This window comes from Hippoglossus hippoglossus, chromosome 17, assembly GCF_009819705.1.
Source record: "Hippoglossus hippoglossus isolate fHipHip1 chromosome 17, fHipHip1.pri, whole genome shotgun sequence".
NCBI lineage: Eukaryota > Metazoa > Chordata > Actinopteri > Pleuronectiformes > Pleuronectidae > Hippoglossus > Hippoglossus hippoglossus.
The window spans coordinates 729,009-756,951 of NC_047167.1; the positions used below are offsets into that span (position 1 = coordinate 729,009).

General features: G+C 40.6%; 2 protein-coding genes and 1 long non-coding RNA gene across 5 annotated transcripts; 2 read left to right on the plus strand and 1 right to left on the minus strand.

Annotated features, from left to right (window-relative positions):
- On the minus strand, positions 1 to 10,357 carry tgs1 (trimethylguanosine synthase 1). 2 transcript variants are annotated; one of them, XM_034612692.1, is made up of 16 exons: positions 10,189 to 10,357; positions 9,989 to 10,056; positions 9,694 to 9,824; positions 9,483 to 9,564; positions 9,121 to 9,198; positions 8,308 to 8,877; positions 7,427 to 7,553; positions 6,470 to 6,556; positions 5,744 to 5,894; positions 4,564 to 4,891; positions 4,301 to 4,456; positions 3,949 to 4,095; positions 2,780 to 2,996; positions 1,466 to 1,544; positions 207 to 362; positions 1 to 174 (listed from the first exon to the last, which is right to left on the minus strand). In XM_034612692.1, the coding sequence occupies exons 1-15, from the start codon at positions 10,305 to 10,307 to the stop codon at positions 246 to 248; spliced, it is 2,457 nt and encodes an 818-aa protein (XP_034468583.1). In that variant the 5' UTR covers positions 10,308 to 10,357; the 3' UTR covers positions 1 to 174; positions 207 to 245. The 2 variants fall into 2 exon arrangements, with proteins under 2 accessions (XP_034468583.1, XP_034468582.1); XM_034612691.1 differs by having other exon boundaries at positions 1 to 362.
- On the plus strand, positions 5,212 to 27,258 carry LOC117777802. The gene is made up of 3 exons (XR_004616668.1): positions 5,212 to 5,224; positions 9,543 to 9,549; positions 26,796 to 27,258. It is a non-coding gene; the product is annotated as an uncharacterized LOC117777802 (long non-coding RNA).
- On the plus strand, positions 11,188 to 25,775 carry tmem68 (transmembrane protein 68). 2 transcript variants are annotated; one of them, XM_034612742.1, is made up of 9 exons: positions 11,188 to 11,423; positions 11,555 to 11,649; positions 13,013 to 13,186; positions 17,478 to 17,577; positions 22,669 to 22,836; positions 22,990 to 23,183; positions 23,367 to 23,427; positions 23,851 to 23,990; positions 25,078 to 25,775. In XM_034612742.1, the coding sequence occupies exons 2-9, from the start codon at positions 11,590 to 11,592 to the stop codon at positions 25,180 to 25,182; spliced, it is 1,002 nt and encodes a 333-aa protein (XP_034468633.1). In that variant the 5' UTR covers positions 11,188 to 11,423; positions 11,555 to 11,589; the 3' UTR covers positions 25,183 to 25,775. The 2 variants fall into 2 exon arrangements, with proteins under 2 accessions (XP_034468633.1, XP_034468635.1); XM_034612744.1 differs by having other exon boundaries at positions 11,211 to 11,423; positions 11,558 to 11,649; positions 25,078 to 25,356.
- Positions 27,259 to 27,943: the final 685 nt, after the last annotated feature.

Consider the following 27,943-nt stretch of genomic DNA (forward strand, 5'->3'; position numbering starts at 1 on the left):
TTATGAAAATGTTTTTATTGATTCTAACATACAATAAAAAAGATAAAATTGAAATTGAATAAAACTGGAACTGTCAATCAAAAGATTCAGTTTGCTCTTTACAAAAATCTGTATAAAAAACTTCAACAACACAAGTCAAACTGATGAATAGATCCCTGGAGTGAATCAAAGGTGACAGGCCCGAGTAGAAAGAGAGATCTAGAGTAGGAACAGATTTTTGTTTGTTGGAGGAAATGCTTCCAGGGTCACTGGCTGTCTGATGTGATCAAACTACCAAAGTAAGCAGTCACGGTCTTCAGCTTGTTGTTGAGATAGTTCTGCTCTACCTCCATCTTTCCTCCTGGACCAGCCAGAGAGGCTATCTGTGGACACAGGGACACAGAGGTCATGCGTTACCACACAGGTGAGCACACATTGTGTTGTGGTTGCAGATCTGTTCAATCACTTCAGTAATGCACTGAATCTGAATTTGTTTAATCTGGTACAGGGAACAAGCAGCTGAGGGTTAGAACATGATTGTCTTTGCTCGTATTAGAGAATTTAAAAAGAAAATGTTTAGAACCTGACTGTCAATTCATCTTTTTAAATCTGATGGTTACGACACAGGACTGCTTGATATACAATACGTCTACTCAGATACTCTACGATTACTGACAACAATCCATCAATTCACTTACCTTTCATTATGCTACAAACTGTTTCTTCTAATCAATGCTGTAAATACTCGTATTTTTCTGATCGTCTCCATTACACGTGGCATCTATTGCACTTCTGTCCGTCCTGGGAGAGGGATCCCTCTCTCTGAGGTGTCTATGTTCTTTTTACCCTGTTAAAAGTTGCCTTACTCTTGTTGAGGGTTAAAGCCCTATGAGACAAACTGTAATTTGTGAATATGGGCAATACAAATAAAATTTGATTGATTGATTAACTTAAATGATCCTGCATCATTTCTCTGATATTTATAACACATGCCCACATTTAGCACAGCCTTTCTAAATCGAAATGCTACAGACCCAACCTCCCACATTTTGTGCAACTCTATCTGTGTGGTACATTTTGAAAGGCCTGTAACTAATGAGTTTTGTTTTCCCCTCCAGTCTATCACCAGTACGACCCATGCTTTGGTATCAAACCAAATAGGCTCATCCAGCGCTCACGTCAGATTAATCACCATATTTGGTGAAAATCTTACATTATTAAATTGATTAAATATCAGATAACTACTGATGTACTAAATTTGGTAAAATAATTTCCTACAATGTGAGAAAACAGTTGCTTCCTGAATTACCTTCTGCTTTAACTGGACCTCAGTACACCTGTTGGCAGGTCTAGTTCAGACTTTTTATTTACCCTAAATCATTCAAAACACTATTTATAATGCACTCTGTGATACTTCTCTAGCAAGCAGGTATATATGACAGAGGAAACAAAGCCTGTATTCTTTTAGCATAATAGAAGTGCATACCTGATCCATATCAGCATTTCGAGGCAGGAAGTACACTATGTTGTCTGATATCAGTTTGGCCAGGCGGAAAATCTCAAATGTGACGACAGTTAAGGATGAAAATCAAATTTGTGCATAAACACAGAGGTTCACTCTCAGTAATATTGTCTGCTCTTCACACTTTGATATTTCGTGTGTATAATGGAATTTTGTCTAGATGAATTTACAAAGAGGAAAGTTGAAGGGTCCCGACAAACATTAGATTAATCCTCTGAAGACTCATATTTACATCATATTTCAACCAATTGAAATGACTGCGACAATTGACTGACATGTGATTGATGATCACCTTAACTTCACAGATAATACTGACAGCCTTTAGAGCCAGTTAACACAGCGGAAATTATTTATGAACACGGTCATACACTATGGACACAGTCTGCTGTGAATAGTGGAGTAAGTTGGTAGAATTATAGACAAGACGTGACCAAGTAAGGATTGTGAATCTATGGCCCAGTTCCATTTCACCCCTTGGCCCTTAGCCCTTCCCCTTCGTTGTGCATGTCTACATGTAGAGGTAGGCTGTCCCAATACCTGTTGGGACGGAGGTGTAGGGCTAAGGCGGAGGGCTTTATAGCCCTCCAAACGGAGATTATTCCGACCCTCACTTCAAACCAAGGGGTACCCAGAATGCCTTGTGAAACACCGGCAAGCTGGGAGAGAGACCCACAAATGTAGTATTTTCTCCATTAATAAGGATTTAAAAATTATGAAAACTATCTTAGTTTAATATCATTTCAATGTATTATGGTCACCTTTAAAAATAAAGATTGCAAACGCTAGCGTTAGCATGCTAGCCATCCTTTTTTTTTGCATGATAATCCCATATTTTTTATATAATTTCATGTCGCACCCTGTTTCGCAACGACTACTGGTGATGTAACAGCTTCTTGAAGGGCTGTCCCAATTCGCAGGGGTTTTCAACCACTACCCCTTGTGACTCGTTTCAAGGGGCAGGATAACCCTCGAAAACAAGGGGTAGGGCCAAGGGGTGAAATGGGATTGAGCCTATATCTTTGACTCAAGAGCTGCAGGATCCAGATCTGACATTTTTATAATTAACAACCTCAATAATAATAATAAGTGTTAATAATAATCATCATAATAATAAATATATATTTTATTATAATTATTATTATAATCATGGGTTATGGTATAGATGAAGTAAATATAATTTGCTGATAGTATATAATATCTAATATCTAATATATATAATTATATTATCTAATATAACATTCTGTGATTATAACATCCCTGGTGTAATTCAAAGGATATCCATCAGGCTGCATCATGGTCCTGATGTCAAACACCTCAGCAGTTAGGTAGTTTGGTCCTCCCCACGGTGGTGACAGGAAGACCACATCGCCGCGTAGATGGGATGCCAGCTGGAGGAAGTCCCCTTGCAGGAAGTCAATTTGGTTGTCCACGCCGTAAACTGTAGCATTGTGGCGCGCCAAGCTTAAGCGCACTGGGTCAATATCTATAGCCAGGACTGAAAGAAAGAGAGCAGTGATTACTCAGTCTATCATATTGTTGTGGTATCTGTACAGGACTGTAATATCTCTTCAGTTAGGACTTACTGAACAGCCAGGGTTGAAACAGAAACAGCATTCTTTATAAATGCCCCATTTTGGAGAAATTATGTGAACATTAAGGTCAAATACCTTGGTTGTTCAGATAAAACACAACTCTTTCTCCAGATAAACAGAGTTGTTTGAATGATGACTGGCTTTAAACTAACATTGATCATCCATCAGTCTATCCAACCATCCCACTTATCCTTTAAGGGTTGCAGAAGAGCACCCTGCACAAGAACCTTCTTGGCGACAGTGCTAACCACTCCACACTATGCCGTCCTTCTGAGATAATTAGGATGAAGATTAAAGTTAATTAACGCAGGCAGCATTGTATCTATCACAGAAACAGAAGTCAGGGCATGCGCCAGTGGCTCATCTGGGGGCAGCCTGGGTGTAAATTACCGAGTTTTGAGTATAACTAGAGTGTCAGGGCTTATGGACACTGGGATGACACCACACGAGCAGTATGAAGGCATTTTTGTTTCTATTGTTTGGTTTGGTTTGAAAAATTGGGTCTGTTACTTAAATTGGATTGGATTTGGCTGCAACACTGTTTACTCCTGAAACTTCAAAAGTGTTTTGTGGACTCAAACGGTAATGAGTGAATTTTAATTTTTCGGTGAACTATCCCTTTAACACACATTTTTATAAGAAAGCTATTATCATGTAATGTCTATTGGTTTTATCATCTGTATCTGTATAATCATTATTATCATTATTATCATAGTTTATGGGTTTCATATTGTTTGCTTTAAGGTACTTTGTTACTTGTATTGAAAAGTGCTATACAAATAAAGTTATTCTTATTATTATAACAAAGAGAAAGCTGTTATTGGAGGTGGAAGGTGGAGGTGTGTGTGGGTTTACCTCTCTTTCCAGTGAGGGCAAATTGAATGGCGTTTCCTCCCACACCACAAAAGGCATCTATAATCAGCTGAGAGTCACAGAAGCTCTGCTCTACCCTGAGGGCGATGTGCTCAGCGATCCTCTCTGGTGTCACAGAGAACCAGCCCTCTGCAACACACAACAACGTTAATATGTTAGTGTGTGTGTGTGTGTGTGTGTGTTCACTTGAACAAATATGTTTCAAATATATTTCTGCTGAGTAAACAGTGTGTGTAGGTTTACCAAAACATATTAAGTGTAAATGTCATGTTTCCAAATAATGGTGATGGCCATGAAATGAATTCTGTTAGTCTAAAGATGCACACAGACTGACCTCGGTCCAGTCTGATCCCTTCATCAAAGCGAGAGAAGAGTCTGTAGCGTTGAGCCCAGTATTTAGCCAGCTCCGGTTCAGCTACCATGTCTGCTGGGACCTGCTGCTTCTTCCTACGCTTCCTCTTCTTCTTCTTCTGTTTCTTTTTACTCAACTCTACACACACATGCAAATGAGTTATCATTAGACTGCACCAGTCTTCATATTTTCTACAAACTTTTACTGTATGTGTGTCACCACAATCATCTGACACACACTCTTACCCCTGTTATCTTCAGACACCTTAGACAGGAGAAAGTCTGGGACTTTTGGATATACTAACTGTCTACCAGGCTCCTCCTCCTCCTCACTATCCACGGTGTCCTTCCTCCTGTCTGCATCTGAACTGGACAGAGAACAAGAACTCTCCTCTTCCAGCACCTCCTTATTTTCTTCCTCAGTACTTTTCATCTCCTTCATCATCCTCTTCTCCTCCTCTTCTCCCAGAGATGGATGATTGTCCTCAGGTTCTTGTGAACTTCCTTCTCCCATCTCACTCTGCTCACATGGTCTCTTCTGTGTCTCTCTCTGGTGTTTAAGGAAGTTTTGGACCTGTCAAGTAAATTAATATAATTACTCTTCCATGCAACATTCACGATGATACATCTATAGTCCATTCTCCTACTTTACTTTTCTGTCATGGCTGATCCATAACAGTTGTTCAATCTATTCCCACCTGCCAGCAGCTTATCATCAGATGCAAATTCCAATGCTTAAATGTGGCAATGCATCAACACATATGTAGATATCTTGTTCTTGTTTCAAAGAGTGTCTGCCTTCTCTCTCTTATGCTCTGCCTAACGGATGCATAATTTGTCTTTGTGTGTGTGTGTGTGTGTGTGTGTGTGTGTGTGTGTGTGTGTGTGTGTGTGTGTGTGTGTGTGGGTATTAACAAACTCTGACCTGCACATCACTACAGCCTATTGTAGCATTTGTATTTTAACAACACACGAGATGTTTCATCATAGTAGTTCCACAAAGCTTAGCCTCCTCTAGCCTTTTATTTGCACCATATACACATATTACTGTCAATATTCAATGTCTATCAAAACATCTCACATGCTAAGATCACACATGAGCAATACAGTCATTTCATTAGCTATAATTTGAACATGTTTGAAATAGAGTTCACACTTGAGATGTCTTTGAGATCATCAGAAAAGAAAATGTTCACTTACACCGCAGATAAACTCCAGAATGAGGCTGAAAACAGGCACAGAGACCTTAGTAGATCTGATTCTGAATCAACTAGATGAGTCTGACCACACTTTATTCATTACACTCTTGAAAACAGAAGAATTTGGGGATTAATTAAATGGCAGCTCATATGGATCTGCAAAGATTACCATCCATCAATCCATTTTAAGTAGTTTAATCAGGACGTACTTCTGTCCCCAGTCTTACCTTGGAGAGGGCGGAGCAGCTTGGTGGCCGTGTGTTGTCTCTTCCTGTTTCTGAGAACTTGGTGTGTTTTTTGACCCTGCGAACCTCTTTCTTAGTCCACCTCCGAGGCTTCTGACTAGCCCCGCCTTTAAAGCTTAACACACTGTCGAACCTGGGCAGGCACAAATACAATCACTCACAGAGACATTTACTGTGCAAAAACCGCCACAAAAACACTCTGAACATTTTAAATGATCTGTATGTATAAAGCGCTTTTCTAGTCTTGACAACAACTCAAAGCAATTTAGAGTACAGTTTATTGCCATTCACCCATTCATTCATGCAACACGTTTCTCTATGAATTCGGCCATGCAGAATGAGGAAGAATAGGATGGAACAGCCAACCTTCTGGTTAGAGGACGACCGCTCTAACCACTGACCCCTAATGTAAGCCACAGCCGCTTGTTTGACTGATTAATGAGAAATTGATGCCCTTGTGTTTTTTGAGCAAAATATAAACCTCATTTTAACTCATAAGTCTTATTTTTAATAACCAAGCTACCACTAGGGCTACATCAATACAACTAATGCTGTCCAGTCAGCCTCAAGCTGGAGAAAACATCCTCTTTCTGGTTCTTATGTTCAGTTTGAGGTGATTTGGAGAGACGTTAATTGTATTGGTCAGCTGGGTGGATGTAGTGTGTGCTGCTGTTGGACAAACAGAATGGTTGAACAGATCAGACTTACTGGGGGTCCGAATGGTTTTTGAGTCCCAGTTTACACCAAGCTTCCTTGGGTGTCAGGTCAGGGTTCTCCTCAACATCCAGCTCATGACTGTAGGGAAACACAAAATACTGTTTTAAAACTGATTTTTAACATTTATTTTCACACATACATCTAATTATTGTTTAGTAGCTGAAGCCCATGGGAAACACGACATTCTATATTTTCTCAAATAACTTAACAAGCTCACAGAATCCTTTCTCAGTTGGTGGTGAGATGATAATTCACAGAGAACTTCGAACTTAACTTCTGTGTCAGAAAAGGTTGAAGCTAAGGATCTGGTGAAAATGTAGAAATCAAACCAGAAACATGAAGGTGCTACAAATACTCCAGTTCAATATTTGACGTCCCTTTAAAGCTATGTATGTCACACTGTTAATTTTAATGAAATTCAGCAAAGTGATATTATAACTAAGTCAAGGAAACATGTTTGCCATCACTCGATAACTATGGCATCTGGAAATTTCAAGCAGCTTTATTGGACATAGATGGATAAGCACCATAACTGGCTAAAATTGATTCTCACAAAGCAATTTTAAATATTATGAGACACCGTTTTTCGGTTATTGTTGTTATTGATATCTATTGTGTGAGCCTTGCTCTATCTCACTGCATGAGCTGTGAGAAAATGAAAGAGGGGGTGGTCTATCAAGACAGCTCAGATATTCATTGCCTTATAACAGGCAGTTTTTCATAATAAAATGATGTCTATAACAAAACAACTGCAACAAATAACAATAAGGACAAGCTTAGCTTTGCAGAGAACCAACAGAGTTTTCAATTACTGTTCACTGCAAAACATTTTCCGAAAGCTGTATCTGACTGGTGAAAGGGATGCTTGATTACTGCATGTTTTTAAAGCTGGCTCATAATAATTTATTGATGTTCCATACAAATACAATAAACATTTTTAAAAAACACCTGCGTTTGACTTTGGCATGTCCTTCTCCAGGGGGTTTGTCGTCATCGTCGTCATCTTCTCTATTTGGCATCTTATTCCTTGAGCCATGAGCCTGTTGGTCAGGGCTGCCAACAACTTGCTTGGAATCTGAGCCAAAACATAGAAGATATTTACCAGCAAACTCACAATGTACAACAATGTGCAAATGTAATAATACAACAGAAGTATGCTATGTCAAATATATCAAACTTGAATAGTTATATAATGTTGTGGAATCAAGGTTCAACAAAGATGCAATTTTGCATATGAATTTGCTAAACTGGTGTTAATAAGATGACAGGGATCCAGAGTGACAGGGATCCAGAGTGCAACCATTTTGGTCGCGTGTGCGAACTGGCAGTTAAGTCCTGGTCCTTCATCCTGAGGAAGGGAGGAACGGTCAGCCAGCACAGCTTCTCATTGGAAGCTGTTCAGATTCTATACTTGGCGAAGAATCCAAATAAGAGCCTTCACAAAACCATTGATAAAACCCTGAAGTCCACTGCAGCAATCCAAGCAACCATTGAGCAACTACAGACCCTGCTGAGCAGGATAAATGTCAAGCTGAGGTCTACTTGCTGAGAGCTATATGCTTTTTGCGCGAACGGGCAGAATGAAAGCAATATCTACGGAGTAAATGCTGAATCTGATGAGATGCCTCATCACCTGACTAAAGAGCGGACAAATACCTGCACACACCATCAGATGTTTCCTGAGTGTGGCTGAGGACTGTAACTTGCCATGATAAATAAACCCAACTCAAAGAGCAATTCAGATGGTGGATGTGATGTGCTATGAATTTTTTAGGAAGATTGCCACTACTAAGAGATACACACACACGCGCCCACACACGCGCTATTACCTGTCTGTTTGGCTGTGTTCTGCTGAGAGGATGCAGCAGGTCTTTTACGTTGATTCCCACCATCAGAAGGATCGTCAGAGCCACAGAGCTGATCCTCTGACTGCTCTCTGATATCAGCCACATCCATACAGTCTCTGTGTATCTCTGAGTCAGTCACTGAGCTCCCATTTGTCTCTAATGTGCACTTCTGTCCAAGCAGGTCTTTCAAAACCTCAACATCATCATGAAGGGCTTTCACTTCTTCTCTACGTTGGCTCTCATCTCCAGTCTGTCTATCCTTCCACTCCGCTGAGTGTATCTCTAAACCTGTGTCCATCACCCCTGCCGTTGCTTCTCCACCAGTGTTCCCATTACAGATGGATTGGTCAGGGGTCCAGCCCTGCCCCGCCCAGTAGGAATACTGCTCCCAGTAGGAGGTGTAGGTGTCTGCAGCATGTTCGTCCCACACAGCTTTTGTTTCTGGGTTGTCCCAAGGAGCAGTCACTGTTCCTTGATCGTCTGTAGAGAGCAGCTCACTCTCTGGATGTTTCTCTAGCCAGCTGCTCCACAGCAGAGCTTCACCCTGTTGAGCTTCAAGAGGTACAGAGGAGGTGGAGAAAATGAAGAAGCAGTATTGAATATAGGCCACATAATGACAACTGAGCAAACTCTGTCTGCTGATTAAGACTGAGAGATGCTCTCCATGTGATATATATTGAAGCATCACCACGTCTTCGTGGTTGACGTGCTCCGGTGAGGGACACATTTCATTAGGTTCAGTGAACGGCTACACGATATTTGACTTTGTAGTAGTCTTCATGTTATCCTGCTTACCCCAGTAGGTTTCCCAGCCAGCATCTTGGATCCCTCCTGCTCCTTCCTCCAGTGAATCGCACACTTGCCTCTCCTCAACTGGGCCATTAAAAAAAGCAAAGGACAACCTCTAAAGTCAGTTTTAAGATGGGATTTCAATGATGCTTCTATTTTGTCTCTGGCAGTAACTTAGTTAATCCGTGCTGTATCTTTGCACAGTTAACAGGTGCAAAAAAACCCTGTGCAATGCTATCACTGCACAATTTCATGACCTACTTAGGAGGAATCAGATTAAGCCACTTGCTCTAACATTCTTTCACATTTGGATAATACTCCTGACCTATACATATATGTAAATAGTAATAATAAATGAATTGGATTACCTTTGTTGTCAACCTGTAGCTCTACTTCCTCTTCAGCTTGTTCTACCCGGTATGTGGCAGGCTTCCTGTCAGACCTCCTCCCCTGTCACATGACCACAAACAGGCTCATTCAGCAGCAGCAACAGCCCAAAACATTTGAGTTCAATTCATTCTTTCAGGAATTTCAGTGACACGGAGCTAACCGGACTGTCAAGCAGTGGCTCTGACTTACTGCTCTCCTCTGGTCAGAGGAGCTGCTGAAGGCCAGAGGCAGACCCATGCTGGCCATTAGCTGCTCCTCTTCATCCAGCACCTCCTCTTCCTCCTCTTCTTCTTCTTCTTCCTGGTCATCATCATCTGCCTCTGTGAGCATATCAGACACAATCATCTTTTCTACTTCATCTGATCTCACCCTCCTTGTTAGGATTCTTAATTTTCACTCAGAGTCAGAACTTCAACAACACCAACACTATGCAATGATTTTGAAGTCACGCAACAATGAGAGCTGGTGAGATGCAGTCACAAACCTTGCGCTGCAGTCTCCGCTGGTTCAAAGCTCAGCAGTCTGTTATCAGAGCGGTAAAGGTCTCGGTCCCTGCACAGATGGAGACAAACAGACAGTCAGACAGGGCTGGAGACAGACAACAGTTCGTGTACCCACGCCACAGCCCTGCTCATTATCAAACGCTCATGTCAGTGAGTGATAGTAGACATAAGAGAGGCTCACTGTACGAAGGCTCTGGAACAGAGACAGTGGATCGACTCCTCCTCCTCCTCAGGCCGGTGCCTCCTGCGGAAGAAGAGATCTGCCACCACGGTCACCAGACTGCTCCTCTCCAGCATCATGACCACCAGTTCACTCACTCTACCCCCGCGTGAGCCGGAAGTAGCATGGCGGCACTTGAACAACATCAACCGTGACTTCCGCCCACCTCCTTTCACAATAAGGTGTCTCTGTTGGTTCTAAAACCCAGTCATACTGCGGTACCGTCTTAAAATGAGATGTGGTCAGTTTTGTGTGCAACTATGCTGCATTGCATTTGCATGTAGATATTGACCTGTACAGTATATTGCTGCTAGAGGGCGCTGTTCATAAAGGAGATACATAATGTTAAGATGCGAGGTAGCGATGCACCAATACCACTTTTTTCAGACCAAGTACAAATATGAGTACTTCAATGTTGGTAGTTGAAGATACTGAGTACCGATATGAATGCCATTACGTTACTTTCCGCAGATGTTCCTCACTTTCTGATAGTAACAAATTGTTGTTGCTTATATTTTAACATTCAACTTTGTTTTCCTGAACAGACATGCCACTGCAAAACATTTCATTAAGATGTGACTCCACATTTTGACTGTAAAAAAAATATTGTAACTGATATTTTAACATTCAACTGTGTTTTTATTAAACATGGCACTGCCACCCATTTAAAAAAATGTAACCTCTAACACATCATGTCAACATATCATATCATCTCTAACTTCTGTCTGTGAGGACTAACCCTAGTGAGAGGCAGGTTTTGTTTAATGTAAATATCCTTATCTGCACTATCAGCTGAGAGCCTGTTTCTGTTAAATCATAAGAACATTTTCATGTTCTGCTGTGTTTGGTGGATATTGTATGAATGTTGTGTGAATGTCTCCGGTAAGTGGAACCTTTATCCACATAGCGTTGCCGCGGACACCAAAACACCCTAACACTTGAGCGTGTCACATTCATAGTGTTCCGGTGTTGTGTTGTTTTAGCTCGGTGATTGAATGATTCTGTGACTGTTGTCTTCCCGGTCCGTTCATTGAACCGCAGTTATCTCACTCGGTTTCCGCGGAGCCTCGTTCTCTGGAGGTATCGCCCTCGGTTTCCTCGTCAATCCAGACTCTGGAGCTACTTCCTATGAAATCACAAGCAGCAGATCTGTCATTTGACTGAGCGGAAACACACCGGGTTGGATGGCGTGACCCGTGAGTGCCACTGGAATTCAACTTTTCCTACTTGCTACAAGCTGTTCTATAAAACGTTGCTATTGACAAAAGTGCATCACAATAACACCTATAAATACTGAGTGGCGTTTCCCTGTCCCTGTCCACGGCAGCAGGTGCTCTCTCCTGAGGCTGACAACAGTGCAGGATGTCAGACAGTGGGAACCAGTCCTGTCTGATGGGAGCAGAGGACACCGTCTCCTTCCTGGTATGAACTCTGTTCCCCTACTACTGACAGTTACCGCCTGACAGGAGGTGCTTGGAACTATAGTGTATTTGATCACAGCAGAGTTTGTGGCTGCAGCCTTGTTATGAGGCTACTGGAGTGTGTGTCTGTTATTGAAGGTTGTTGGTATCCACACGATAAAGAGTTTGAGCAAGACACTGAACCCTGAGCTGCTTTTTACGTGTCAAACTGGAAACAATCCTCTGTCAAATGAATATAATGTTTATATAATGTTTTAGCTTTTGAAAAGGAGAAATACACCAAGCTTATTGATTAATACGAAACAAAGAGTGGTTCAAAGAGCATCAGCAGGAGGCATCAGCTGGGAGGTATCAGTTAAACTGTAGTCAAGTCTACAATATATCTTGTATTTATAATGGAGACAATCTGATTAATTAAGTATTAGATTAATTAGTTCACTTGATTTCATCACTGACTACCACTTTTGTATGCCCATATTAGGTTCGGTATGGTTCATGATTGGCAGTCTTAGACGATAGAATGCATATTGCATCTCTGTCCTTCCAGTCAGCTATGTGATTCCATGGATGAGTTATAAATGGTGAAATGCTCTGTATTTATAAAGCCCTTGAAGACCACTAAGGTCCACTTTTGCCATTCAACAATTCACACACATTCATACAGTGCAACACTTTCTCTATTGTATATCACTCACACACTGCCGGCACAGCCGTCAGGGCCAGTTTGGGGTTCAGTGTCTTACTGTAGGACACTACAGAATTGAGAAGCCTTGAATCCAACTACCAACCTTCTGATTAGTGGACAAACCACTCAACCTGAAGTGCTGCAGCTACCCAGGGAGTCCTCTAGCACAGATTCATATATTAACACTGGACCATTGGATAGTTCACTCTGAAATGCACCCCGAGTTTTTGTGTGAACACTTGGTGTTCAGCACCTGGTAACAATTATCTGTAAACCGTTCCTCATGTCTTAATATCTGTTGCGACAGCACCTCTGTGTGTGTGTGTCTTTATGAAGGTGTGTTGGCTCATACTACCACTACCCACACCCTTTTTTAAATTTACCCTAGAAATAATATTACATTTGGGCAATGCACCAAAAATATATTTTTTAGATGTTGATGTTTTTTAGATATTCACCTCTTGTTCACTTTTTCTGTCAATCCACTATAGAAATCAGTTTGTACTGCTCAAGCCATATGTCAACAGGACTGCAGCTGCATTTACAGTTCAGAACGAAGCATGTCAAACAGCTGGCTGTCAGTTGTCCAGCAAAGTGGGGCAAGCATGAATAGCTGTGCACAACAATCCAGCCAGTAGGTGTGGAGATGTTTTTCATGTGGTGTTGTCTTGGTTCACAGGTGTGTGTGTTCCATGTGCTGGAGGAATGGGCGGGTCTTGGTCAGGTGGAGGACTACCTGAGCGTTTTGGAGTACCTGCTGTGGGTCTTCACCCCGCTGGCTATCGTCTTCATTCTGCCCTTCCTCATCGTCATTCTCCTCTACCTGTCTATACTCTTCCTTCAAGTCTATAAGGTACGCAGACACTCTTCTGGCACTGCACCAACAGTGAACCACACTTCATGTCATTTTGTGAAGTTTACAACCACTCAAAGTGCCATCTAGTAATTTTAGGTACAAATAATAATCTTAACTAAAAACCTGCCTGCTTGAGTTGACTGGCAGTTCCACATGTTGATCTCTCTTCTGAATGAGCTCCTGTGGTACTCTGATGAAGTCAAACCTGTAACATTTCTGCAACATGGCACCAGACTAGAATAGAATGCTGATAGAATGCAACAGCGTGGTGTTTAACACACAGACATTAAAACTGCATCAGCTGATCATGGATAGTTGTGGTCGATTGTGATCAAGGTGGAAGCTGATCGTGGATAGTGACTGTGGATCGTGATGGTGGATGTTATCTTACTTTTCTTCATGCCTATTAGACAGTTGGTGACTAGGCAGCAGAATTCTTTATTCCCTCTGACAGTTAAAGTTGTTCAGCATGTTTATGATGATTGGTCAAACTATGAGAATGAGGCTTCAGCATCAAGGGTAAAACCATGTCTATCTATCCATCACTTTATCTATAGACATAATATAATCACTAATCAGTCAAAACATAAAATGGGACAGGATGCTTTACCGTAACACATGATGCCATTAGCAGTCATTATTTGTGGTACCTTCAAGTTAAGATTAAAGAGTTCTCTTCTCTTAAAGGTTGGCAATTAATTCATCATTAGAAATAAAGGTCTAATGTTCATCTATTTGGATATGTATTTTCAAGAAATCTATCAGGAGGAAAGTAAGTGCGATACAAGTGACTTAACTAGTTTCAGACCCAAACGGCTGTGGCTCATGAGATAGAGAGGGTTGTCCACTGATTCCTCCAGTCTGAATGAATCCCAAATTATATACACAGTAATGTGCATATCTATACTGTATATACAAATTCATAAACTGCTGGCTGTGTATGAATGATGAGTAATATAAAAAGCGCTGCTCAATGAAGTGCTGTATGTGTGTGAATGACTGAATGCATGAATTGCTTAAGTGATCAAAAAGTCTAGAAACGTGCTGTAAAGATACAGTCCATTTACAGTTGTCCTTTTCCTGTCCAGTGTCCACATTGATTTAAAATTTGTGCCCATCTGAGCACCCATGGCTTTAATGGTCTTAAAATGAGATGTGGTCAGTTTTGTGTGCAACTATGCTGCATTGCATTTGCATGTAGATATTGACCTGTACAGTATATTGCTGCTAGAGGGCGCTGTTCATAAAGGAGATAAATAATGTTAAGATGCGAGGTAGCGATGCACCAATACCACTTTTTTTCAGACCAAGTACAAATATGAGTACTTACATGTTGGTAGTTGAAGATACTGAGTACTGATATGTTTTCCTGAACAAACATGGCACTGCCACACATTTCATTAAGATGTGACTCCACATTATGACTGTAAAAAAATATTGTAACTGTTATTGTTAAATATTGAGTCCACAAAACACTTCTGGAGTCTCAGGGGTTAACTTTGTTGCAGCTGAAACCAATACATTTGCAGTGACAGGCGAACTATACTTCAGACGTGCTAAAACAACAGAAAAAACATAACCTGCTTCCATACTGCTCATGTGGTGTCATCCAAGTGTCCGCAAGCCCCGACATTCATTTTCGATTTTGTTTACGTTTGAAGAATTGGTCCCCATTTACCTCAGTTGTATTGTATTTGGCTGCGATGCTGTTTACCCAATAAAACACTTCACCAACCCCTCCATCGACGTTCACACATGCAGCCCCTGAGGAGAAACTCCAGATGATCTCCAGACTTCAGTGCATGTCTGAAAGCAGCTTTAGTAATACTAAGACTAAGCCTCACCCTTTTTCTGTGTTTAACGTGAATGGCAGACATCAGAACTGTTGTTTTGTGGTAAGAAGTTGTTGAGCTGTTGGAACCGCTTTTTCAGTTATCTCAGTAAAAAAATCTGGGATTTGATTTGTTAACTGATATGTTAACTGATGTTTCTAAGGACGGCAGTTTTCAGAGCCTGTGAGAACGCACCTGAGAGAAGGGACATATCGAATATTTAAAGAATATCTGCGGCAATGAATTTGGAAACATTTTGAAGAAGCCTGTTCTTCAAGGCATCAGGAAGAGAACTTCCGATGTATAATGTCCTCCAAGTTTTTAGGATCAAATTTGAGTGGAAACAGGAGCAACACATCCTTCACCTAACTGCTAGTTTTATTTTTTTTTTAAATTCAGTGAACAAGGGCACAAAGGCATTACACACCCTAGTGGTTCAAAGTTAAGATGCATCTGAGACAGGAGGGTTAGTTAGCCTGTCAACGGTAGCAAACAAGGGACATGCACTATTATTGTTATTGGTGATGTTGTTAGAGAGGAAAGCCTACCTTCCATTTTTAAGTTCCATATTATAAATGTGAAGTCTCTCTTTATAGATGTCATAATGTTCCTGGATTTGTTTTTTGCCCTCTAACTTCAGCTTTTCAGCAATCTTGTTTTTTCTATTCTGACCAGCAAGGCATTTCTCCATGGAGATCTTTTCTCACCAGAGAGCGCTTTCTATGATGTGTCATTTTGTTATGACCTATTTTTGTAATTTGAGAGAAAATGGAAGTAGGGCAGGAGGTAAGTTGGGTCCCAGCAGTGATCAGCCTGTTCATGTGAGGGGGAGGTAGCATCCTCTCTCTTTGCTCTGATGTTTGACAGGCTAACTAACCCTCCTGTTTCTCACGATTAAAGCTCACTTCTGGTAGGGGGTGAGGTGGCTATCCTTCAGGGTATCTACTGTATTGTATCTTGTCATTGGCAGAGGGAACAGATGTGTGACACAGGAAGAAAATATTTTCTTCCCTGCCTTATTGATTATTAAGATCTTTTGCCTTGAAAAGCTGTCTGTAAGTCCCAGAAAAATGTGAACTTGTCAATCAGGTGCACTGAATGGACAGAACATGCCGTTTCAAGCTATGTGTTCAGTGCCTACATTCTCCTGAATCTCTCAGCTCCTCTTCTCACTAGTGGTAGAAGGCCACTGACAAATACCTCAGTATTCAGACAGCTCGCTGTGTTCAACAGATAAATCAAGTCTCATTTCAGAACAAGTATTGCTTTTTTACACTGGGATGTGCAGCAACAATATGCCTGATTTGTTCTGTCATGTCAAAGACCATATCTTTGGGAAAACATAGTGTTTTTGGTATTATTAGTGCACGTGTTTCTCATATTTTTCACAGCAAAGTCGCCCACCATCAGCCCGTCCTGTCACAAATCTCAGGGTGATGGGTTCTCCCTGTGTCTCGCCCCCCCATCTTCCAGGGAAATAATTTACTCTTAGGCTTTGCACCCAGTTCCAGGGGGTCTGCCAATTTTAGATTTCTTATCTGGTACATAGCCCTCCTGATTTTTGGCAGTCTTGTTGGTGCTAGTGAGCTGTGTGTTAGCATGCCCCGGCGCACTGGTTAAGTAGTGGCATTTCCACACAATCCATTTACTTCCACATTCAATTCTAACTGGTGAATTTTGGTTTCCAGCACTGACATTTTCTGTAGAAGTTTGAGGGAGTCGCCTGAAGAGAAAGACGTGTCTTGCTGCTAATTAGCTTTGGCTAAGTACAACATATCCAGTCACTGCAGTGCAAGCTTGTTCTTGTGCCAGACTCACGCAATACGGAACTACAGGTGTGTACTGGGAAAGAGAAGAGGAGAATAATGATGGAGGTCCCCTATTACAACGTCTTCATGTTGGTGGTCATTACGAAGCACTAACATAACATTCAGGTGCATTGTTTCTATTTTGAGGCAGTGGAAAGTGGTTGTGCTTTTGACCACCAGTAATCTGGTCTCAAGTCACCGATACAGTATTTATTTTTTATCTTACGGTCACATTATAAAGATAGTAAAATGTGCATAAATAGGCAGGTGTCCAACACAAACTCCGCTTGTTACATAAACAGATGATGTGCTTGTTCATGAAGTGAAGCCATTTTCTCTTAATGTTCTCTCATACCACCTGGTAAATTCACAATTTTAATATAATTCCATCTGACTATTAAAGGGAATGGGACGTGACACCCTGGTTTGTTTATTGCATGTCACTTACCATTATTAATCAAGAAACTAAGTACAACACTTTTGAACCTTGTTTCCAGTGAAGCAATCTATTTTTCGAGATGAGATGAGATTGAGATTGACATGAGATTTAGACCATGAGCTTAGATCATTAGAATTGAAACCAGGGTCCTGGAAATGTGTTGCTGATTCAACCAGAACCTAACCTGTCCTGATGTTTTCTTCCAACAGAGGAAGAATCAACTGAGGGAAGCTTACTCCAACAACCTGTGGGATGGAGCCAGGAAGACTCTGGCTACTCTGTGGGACGGACATGGAGCCATATGGCATGGTAATACACCAAGGGCTTTATTCATCACATCCTCCTTTTCAAATGCTGTCCATACAAACAGCATGAATAAAAGAAAAAGGAAAAAGATAGATTCTGTTCTCTCTGCCAGTGCTGATAGTGGCCATAGAGTACATCTGCATTTGAAGCATGCCATGCATCTTGTCAAATGAATGTGTTGATCAGTGTGGTCTTGTATAGTGTCTTACAGGCACTAACCTTTGAAAATCAATTTGTAATGTGTATTTACTGGTGGATAATTCCTCCTCTGTCCCCAGTTTATTCATCAGTTAGTGTGGTAAATTGACAAGACTAGAAATAAAATCAAACTGTCCTCGAAGCGGGTAGGGTGTGTTTTCTCATGGTTCATTCCCTAGCAACTGACTTACGACCTCCCAGTTCATATCATGAGCCGTTTTCAGACATGAACTCCAGAAAATGTCTGGAAAATTGGTTGTGGACATTTTCTGGAGATTGTCTTTTATATATGTTAAACACAGTAGGATATTGTCTGTGTCAGCTGCATTTACAACAAGGAAAATCTCAATTTCAGCACAGCACTTAGACTAAGATTACATATATATATCAACTAGGGATGCACCGATATGGAAATTCTTGGCCGATACCGATATTTAATACAACAATCTAGCCGATAGCCGATACCGATACCGATATTTGTTTATTACTTGAATAATATGAAAAACAGAAAAAGTGACAAGTGTAACTTTAGATGCCATGGATGGTTCACACCGGACCCACATTTCTCCGCGCCGGTCAGCCCGCGATTCTCCGCTTGTTGTTGTATGTAACCCGTTCAATGTCGGATGTTGGGGGTAAATGACATATTCTCCAAGCAAGCCTTTAGCCCCCCCCCCCCCCCCCCCCCCTCTCTCTTTTTATCTATATGACTGCTTGTGTGGCTGTAGTGGATGGGCAGAGGGGGACATTTAATTATGTGATTGGGAAAATTGGGAAAATTAAAACTCCAGGACAACAGAAGGGGAATACAAAGTATGGGATGCATATTTGATCATTTATATCATATAAAATATGTCATTTATATCGTTTAAAATCATTTTTCAGTCTGTTTCCTGGCGCGATACGCTCGCTCGCACGCCGAAACCATCGGTGAAGGGCGCTGGCGCGGCGCATCGCAGCCCATGTGAACCGCACAAAGGTTTAACAGGGGGGTGGATGGGAGGCGCCTGGCTTTCCTTGGCGCTGCGCTGCGCGGCGCGGCGCTTCAGCGCCCGGTGTAAACCCGGCATCAGTGTACCATAATCTGGATGCCAGATTGGCAGGCTGCAGAAAACATACCAATGAACATCGGCCAATGTCATCGGTGAAAGTCAAGTTTATTACCGATACGCCGATAGCAGTAAACGAGGCGAATATCGGCCGCTACCGATATACGGCCGATACATCGGTGCACCACTAATATCAACAGAAAGATATGTACGTGTGTGTGTATATAGATAAGGAATAACTTTTGTTTGTTGTTCAAAGATGCTTAGTATACACAACATTATAAAAGGTAACTGTTAATGTTGAGGCTGGTGTATCCAACTGAGAAACGAGAAACATACACGGCAGCCTGAAAGTAAAGGCTACAAGGAAGAATTGTCTGTATTTTCTTGTACTTCTTTCAGCTAAATTCAAACAAAACAGAAATAATAGTTTTCGGTCTCGATCAGCTAGCAGGCAAACTCCTACCATTTCTTGGTCCCCTGGCAACCAATATTAAGACATTCAATCCCAACTGAATCTCAAACACATGATAATGAGATCACTAAAACCTGCTACTTCCACCTATGAAATATATACACAATTAAATCAGTTTTATCTCTCACTGACCTAGAAAAGCTCATACTTGCCTTTGTCTTTTCCTGTCTGGACTATTACAATGCACTTTATACATGCCTTAGTCAAACCTCAGTAGCTCATTTGCAGCTTGTTCAAAATGCTGCTGCTCATGGTTGCAAGCTACTGTGGTTAAATAGATTAAGTTAGGACGCTGAAACGATCACCAAAACCGAACAGGAACTTTTAAGATTTATAGCAATTTATGTTGAAATCGCTGGAGAGCTGGCCACCAACACATTTCTCACCTTGTACTACTTCTTCTTTGGGTCTCGCTTCGTGCTGAAACATACATTTTCTGAACCTCAATTTACTGATGTCAGAGTAGACACCAATCAGAGGCTGCATGTATCGATTTTCATTTTTATGACGTTATCACGTACACATCTCACAGAAACAATTTTACAGTATTTTTAAAATACTAAAATATATTGATTCAAAATTTTAATCCATTTTCATCAAACCTATCAAATACTCATTAATAAAATACTATTTTGGTCTTAAAATACATATTTTAAATACATGTATCATAAATGTTATGGACGTTTTCTAGAAGCTGGTGGAAGGAGAACTCAGGCAGCAGCTGATGTCTAATGCAGAAAATTTGAATGTAGACTTGATGCATCAAGGAGACCAGAAGGTGGAACAATATACAAACGCTAACAGAGTAACAGCAATTGTCACCCCCAAGTCTGAAGATGTCTCCCACAGCTTCCCAGTATATCTTCCTCTACTCATTCTAACAGCACATCCATGAATGGCTAGAACTGCTGTCACTCTCTATGTTACATGTAGGTGTTTGCATTCTACTGGATAGTTAAGCCTAAGGTAAGCATTCCTAAATCACATTGTGTCCTCACGTCTTGCCACTGGTGAAATACGCAAAAGAGTTGAAGATGGTGTCTCTCTGTCTGTCTCATCTGAGTTAGATATGAAAGTCCCTCAACGTAGACACTACAATGTACTGTTGGTTGGCCCTTTATCTATAACCTGACCTTGGGTACTGCTTATTCTCCTGTACAGATATATTATACAATATACATTATATACATAATATATAGTGGCATATACAGTAATGTGTGTGGATGGTCAAAAATTCCTAAACAGTCCCCCCTTTTTGATCATGAGATCAACACAAACCCTACTATCACAATAATACCTGTGGGACTTTTGTTCAACAGAGGAATGACGAAAGCTCTACGATACAATGGATAAAACAGAGTGTAAATTCAACATGAAGGTCCCCCTCTAAAAGGGGGCTTTTGCAGGCAAACATATCGCGGCCAATTTGAGTAAAGGCTGTGCGGCAACCAATTAGTCCTTCTGCTTTTCTTCAAGATGTTATTCAGAGAATCATGATAACATAACAATCATAACAAGTACAAATGGGACATATTTCTTCAGTGTAATAGAACAATTCTTGAGTCCCAACAATCCGATTAGATCAACCTACAACACCAGGATTTCTTCTTTCTTCGTCTTCTTCGGAGCAAACTAGTGGGCTTTTAAACCGCCAGGGCTGCTCTTCGTTATAAATCCTTTTTTCTTCTCAGCTCCAGAATGATCATCATTGATAAGTATTCATTATACTGTATATTAAGGACCAGTGATACATAAAGAGAAGTACTATGTTTATTGAAACACACAATATAAATCAACATACAACAACATTTCAACAAACATAAGTTATTTCAATCCCAAAATTACATTCAAACCCTTATTATTCAGTTAGGGTTAACCCTTCACTTCAGTTCTATTTGTATAGCGCCAAATTTTGGGGACCCTTTTTTCTATCTGTGGTGTCCAAGGTGGGAAGCCTTTGACCTTGACCATGCTCTCACACTTGCCCAAACACGACAGAAAGCTGCACTGCGTCTCAAGGAGCGGTGACAGTGTCTCTGAAAATTCCGTAATAATTCGATTTAACAACTTCAATCAAAAACATAAACACATTAACCATCATCATAATTAACACAGTGTAGAGTCTTCAACCCATGTGCATTACACACATAGAGGGTCACCACCTTGGAGAGGTTACTAGAACCTACGATGCATGGCGATATGGATTACATCCTAGCAGGATTATCATTCCAACTTTCACTAATTTTCAACAACCAATTTTTTCTTTCATGATACAAAAATTATATGAAAATATGATCCTGATAGACTTTAAACAGAAAAAATAATTTTGAAACATTGATCACTGTACTTGATCAATGTTCTTGCTTTTTTCTTTCTTTTTAAGTATACTAAGTATTTGTTTATTATTAATCAATTCAGATTCACAAGGTCTCAATTCAATTTGATTCAATATCTATTCAGTTAAGGGTATATATCATTGTACAGCACCAATTTTGCTTGGATATTTGTATCTGTGCAAGGAAACCTCTAACTTGGTGCATTATGAAAATATTATGGTAGGCCTGTCTCGATAGCATATTTAGTAGGAGGATATATTGTATACAGGAACCACTGCGATACATTACATGTCTTAACTCTCAACCTTTTTAAAACACTGATATAATAATATTATAGCATAATCATGCAAGTTCACCTTTTAAAAGAACAATGATCTTAATTGTTAACGTTCAATCTGACTTTTGAATTTGAATTAGACATATTAAAATATCCTTGATAAATAAAACATTAATAAAATAAACCACTCACAACTAAACCAAAAGATAAAATGGACTCTCTAGCTCTTTTAACAAAAATTACTCTTTGATACATATTAAACATTTGGCACAGGATATATGTTGACAGCTCAGTAAACATTGATGGTATGTATTAGGTTAGTGTTTCAGCTATACCTCTATCGTGGGTTTGTTTTTGTATTTATGAATTTGCTTGCAGGCTGGATCAAACCGTTTTGCTGGACGTTCCCCACCCCAGACTAAAAATGTCTCTGTCTGATTATAGAAATCAGACTTGTAACAGAAATCATGGAAAGCATTAGAGATTGAAACAAAAATAATTGGCCCCACCCACATGGGTGAAGTTCTGCTATCTCCATTGTCTTCTCAGAAAGATTCATTTAACCTTTACCTTTACCTATGAAACGTCCAATCAGTGTCGGGCTCCGGGTCGGGTATCTCATCAGCCACACTTATATACTTGGAGGTCTGTGATCAGCCTTATTAAAAGAATGGGATTAAACATTGGAGAATGCATCAAACTCAGCATTTTCTAACAGTAAATACTGCCCATCCCTGCATACTGTGACCTGTGTACCAGGCTATGAGATCCATGGGCTGGAGAAAATCCCTGACAAAGGACCAGCACTGATCGTGTACTATCATGGAGCGATTCCTATCGACTACTACTACTTCCTGGCCAATGTTATCCTCCAGAAAGGACGGACCTGTCACTCTGTAGCTGACCACCTCCTCTTCAAAATCCCAGGTACTCGCACTGTTTCTCCCACAAACGCATATTGATACACTCTGCTCACTTCATGATGTCACAAATCTTTATGTAGGTAATATTTTCCACATTTGTTTTATACCTGCTTAATCTTATTTTTCATCTTTGTCTGATCCCGTCCCCTTCCTCCAGGTTTCAAATTACTGTTGGAAGTGTTCAGTGTGATCCATGGCCCTCAGGAAGAGTGTGTGCGAGCTCTGAAGAATGGGCACCTGTTGGGTATTTCCCCAGGAGGAGTGCGGGAAGCTCTGTTCAGTGATGAGACTTACCCTCTTCTCTGGGGCAAACGCAAAGGCTTTGCCCAAGTCGCCATCGACTCTCAAGTGGTGCGTTGTTGTCCCTGAAAACGACTGACCTCCGATTGTTCTTCCTTTAATCCTATAGTAAACACCACAGGTGTCATAATGCACTGTCCCTGTGCAGCATCTTTCTCACATAGTATTCTCTACTCTAAAGAGGAGAAAACCTTCCTCTCTAATCTTCTATTTCTTCTGCTCTTTGTTTTTCAGCCAGTAATTCCAATGTTTACTCAGAACCTGCGAGAGGGCTTCAGGTCTTTGGGAACTCTCAGTAAGTGTAGAGGGAAGTTAAATCGCAAAAATTAGATCACCAAGATAATGAACTTCACACTGATCCCTCTCTCTCTCTCTCTCTCTCTCTCTCTCTCTCTCTCTCTCTCTCTCTCTCTCTCTCTCTCTCTCTCTCATATAATTATGCAGTTTGCAATTTTGTCCTTAAGCTGTTACGTAACATGGATTTTAAGTATTACTAGCCACAGGGCAGTGAATGAGTCAAAATAAAAGTGTGTTTAGCTCTGTGGCACAGAGGAATAAGATCTATCAGGCATCTGATACAATAGCAAACATTCACTGTTGGTTTGAATATGTGGACATGAATCAGAAGGTATAGCCTGTTCATTTATGGACGTCTGCAGTCTTATTTCCTCTCTTTATGGGATGCCAAGTATGACCGCCCGTCTCTGTCTCTGTCCAGGATTATTCCGCTGGATGTATGAGAGGTTCCGTCTACCTGTAGCACCTGTTTATGGTGGATTTCCTGTGAAATTCCGGACCTACCTTGGGGATCCCATCCAGTATGATCCAAACATAAATGCTGCAGAGCTTGCGGAGAAAGTAAGAGTTGAGAACTAAATTTCTCTTTATCTCCTCTCTTGTGTTTGTTGTTCCTCCAGGTGGTGACAGCCAGTGGACGTGGTCAAAGATCAAGGTCACTGTGACCTTAGAAAGCAAATATTGTTCTTTGTAAACGCAACACCTTGAGTAAATCCATTCACATTTAGCGTAAACATTAACTTCCTATGTGAATGAATCAAGTTTATGTTTTTCTTGAACGTGATATCTTATATCCCAGATGAGACCACCATTGTTATGCCCTGGGATTGAGTCCCCAGAAAGTACACATTGTGCCATTTCATTTTATGTTGGCTGTACCAGACCTGCGACTGATTGTGTAATCAATCCATGTCACTCCCCTCTAACCTATTACAGGCTTCACTCCAGTGGTGTCAAACAAGAGCAGGGCTGTCTAATGGACATCAGCTGTGTAACCAAGTCAGATAGGCCTATAACAGGGGGACAACACTAAGAAAGGTCAAGAACCATGTGACCTTGCAAAATACATTTTGGCCTAGTGAACACAATATCCCATGAACACCTTGAGGAAATCTTCAAATTTGGAAGGAACATTCACCTCAACTCTAGGACAACCGTAGCATCTGGCAGTGCCAACCCTACAAACCCACAAAGCAATCACAGTCTAGACCTTCCTCATTTGAGGTTCCTCGATGGTGGAATGAGCTGCCAAATGTTATCAGAGCACGATACCTTTCTACCTTTAAAAAAACCTCTTGAAGATTCAGCTTCACTGAAAGCACCCTAACATGTCTAACTAGCACTTACTGTGCAATTCAATATTTCATCTCCTACACTTTGTCTTTTGAACAAATTTGTATGCTCCCATTAATATTGAAGCTTTAGCGTGGTCCACAAGTTGTAAGTCGCTTTGGATAAAAGCATCTGACAAAATTAGTAAATGTAAATGCAAATTGTTGCTGCATTCATGCTGTTATAAAGAGCTGCTGTAAGAATAAACAATTGCAGGCACAAACTGAACATGTCCAGCTGGATGTTTGCGGTGTTTTTTCCACAAAACATTGCAGCCTCATATCTAATGTTGCTAACCAGTTGTTTTGCTCTGCAGGTGCAGCAGGCTGTCCAGTCTCTGATAGACCAGCACCAGCAGATCCCAGGGAATGTTCTGAGAGCCTTGATAGAGAGATTCTACACCAAACACAAAGATCATTAACATCAGCAGAGACAACAGAGACAAACTGTCAAGTCTCAGATTTCTTCAGTGTGCAGAGTATTTTCACGACTTCCTTCAGTTCCCTTAAACATTAAACATGTTTAATTAGACATGTGTTAGTATGTCTGTCTAAAAATGGTTATGTTATACCATTTAATTGGTGAAGCTTATATTGCACACGCTATTAAAGGTCCAGTGTGTCAGATTTAGGTGAAAGTGATCAATTGGTAGAATATTAAATATAAAATAATCCTACTGATGTTTTTACTCGTGTGTTTTAATCTAAATTGTACGAATTGTTGTTTTCTTTACCCTAGAATGGGACCTGTATATTTACTTCAGGAGCGGGTCCTCTCTACGGAGGCTGCCATGATTTTTAAAGTAGCCCAGACTGACAAACTAAACCTTTTGAATTTTTATGACAACTGAAGGCTACCACAGGTTCTCTTCCATGTTTTGAAGGGGAGGGTGAGGTGAGGGGTATTCAGCTGCAACATGCAACTTCACCAATTTGCAACTCAATTCTACACACTGAACCTTTAAAGCTACTTTACTCTGCCTACTCTTTCTGCTTCCACTACAAGCCACTTTTCCACCCCAGCACCCCCTTTTCATTCTGAATCCTACCTAATCAAAGTCATGTGTTGTCATTGATGCCTTCTCTGTTCTGTTCTGGGATCTTTAAGCTTCTGCTCTCCTTGTCTCACTTTCCACAAAGGCTCTCGGAAGGGTAAGGAGGTGTGCTCTCCCTACCTTATGCTTTCCACACATGCACGTGGAAGGACAGGGATGTCTCAATGATGTTTTTTCTGTATTGTCCAGGTAAAGCTTAACTCCAGAAGTAAAATAGCTTTGTCCAATAAGGGCCATTTCAATGTTTATAACAGCCTTCATGAGTAAGCTAGCAAAGTGTTTGATGTCAGATGGTAGTGATGATGATGATGAACATGATGCTACTTAGAGCTGCTTTTAAGCTAAAACAGTCTGTTGTTTGATCGCAGACTAGCGAGAAACACTGGAACTTTCTTTCAGTATCCTTCAGTGTTTTTCAACTATCTTGTGCCATATCAGTAATCTGCACTGCAACAGTTCTTTGAGAAAAACTGACCTGTTGGGAAAAAAAATACTTTGTCTAGTTAAAGCAGCACCGCTAACAAGGCTCCTTCATAAATTCTCCCTCTGAATGAGATTTCAGCTTTTCAGTTGTCACCTGCCCACCACATGTCACTTTTCTTGACAGCCTCCATTGTCATCGATGAAATGTAACAGCTATGAGTTTCCTTCACCCTGATCATGACCTGCCAGATGGCACATTCCTAAAGGACACATTAGTACATTTAAAGTTACTTTCTTTTATTGCAAAAAAATATTTTTTGTGTGTCTTCAAATTATCTTGTGGGCTGTATAGGGCCTGGAGCAACAAGGTTCTCCATCCCTGGTCTACAGTCTATAAGGACTCTGAGTTCCTTTGTTGTCGGTATTAGAAAATCACATGATGCTTACTTCCATTTATATTTAGCATTAATATTTAGAGTTTGTATTGTCCCTGTTGCCAGTGGTTTGAAACACGAGCAACCCGTTTGTTCTGACAAAATTCGTTTATCAGCACAAAGTGCATGTGCTATACTGCGAGATTACCCCTCATAAAACCATAAGTGTCCCTTCACAAAATTTAAGTATCTTCTGTCTGTAATATTTATCATATCAGTACAAATATGGCAGTTTTTGTTTAATTCCCAGACCCTCGGAGCTTCATAAGAAATGCTGTAAACTAAACATTTGACATGTGCATTGTCATATTGTTGAAATATATTTGCATGCATGAGCACATACTAAGTTTCAGTGATTTTGCACATATTGTCTTCAAAGTGTGGTTGCCAACTGACATTTTTTAAAGAAGCCTTTTTGTCTGTTTGTGAGAGATGATTAACTGGATGCTTTGAACTTGCCCTTTTCCATATTTATGTTGTTCATCTGATTTGTGTTTTTAAATTATGTCAATATAATATTTAAATGTTGCACTTTTAAATATTGAGATTCAGATGAACCTGTTAATAAATCTATTTTATTATTTTTTGTTTTATGTCAACTCCTTTCTGCTGGTAATTCTATATATTATATCTATATTCTTTTATCTTAATTTCTGTTTTTGTTGATAGTGCATCAGATCAAGCTGTTAGATGGCTTAAAACTGAAAATAGTTGGGGGTGACACAAAGGTGGGTACTGTATGTGCATCTCCCACCCAATTTGCCAGTTGTGAAATTTCCATCACATCCCATTCATCTGTCCAGTGACACCTGATGTCACATTGTCAAACTGTTTGATTTAATTTCTTCTTTCACGTCAGTCCTGTCTGCCCCTGCCGACAAAGATCTGATCCGGTTTTCGTCTATGTAGAGGCTATATACACTGCTCAAAAAAATTAAGGGAACACATAATCGTCACAGTATAACACCAAGTCAGTTAAACTTCAGTTATATCAATCTGTCCATTCAGGTAGCCAAAGTGATTGTGATTCTATTTCACCTGCTCTGGTGCAAATGAATGTGTCAACAGGTGAAATGGAGAGGCAAAAGCAAGACAACCCCAAAGAAGGTAATGGATTTACATGTGGTGGCTACAGACAGCTGCTCTCTCCTCATCCTTCCTGACTGATTCTTCACTGGTTTTGTGTTCTGCTAGTGTCCTTGTCACTGCTGACAGCATAAGGTGGTACCTGCAGCCCAATCAGGTTGCACAGGTAGTCCAGCTCCTCCATG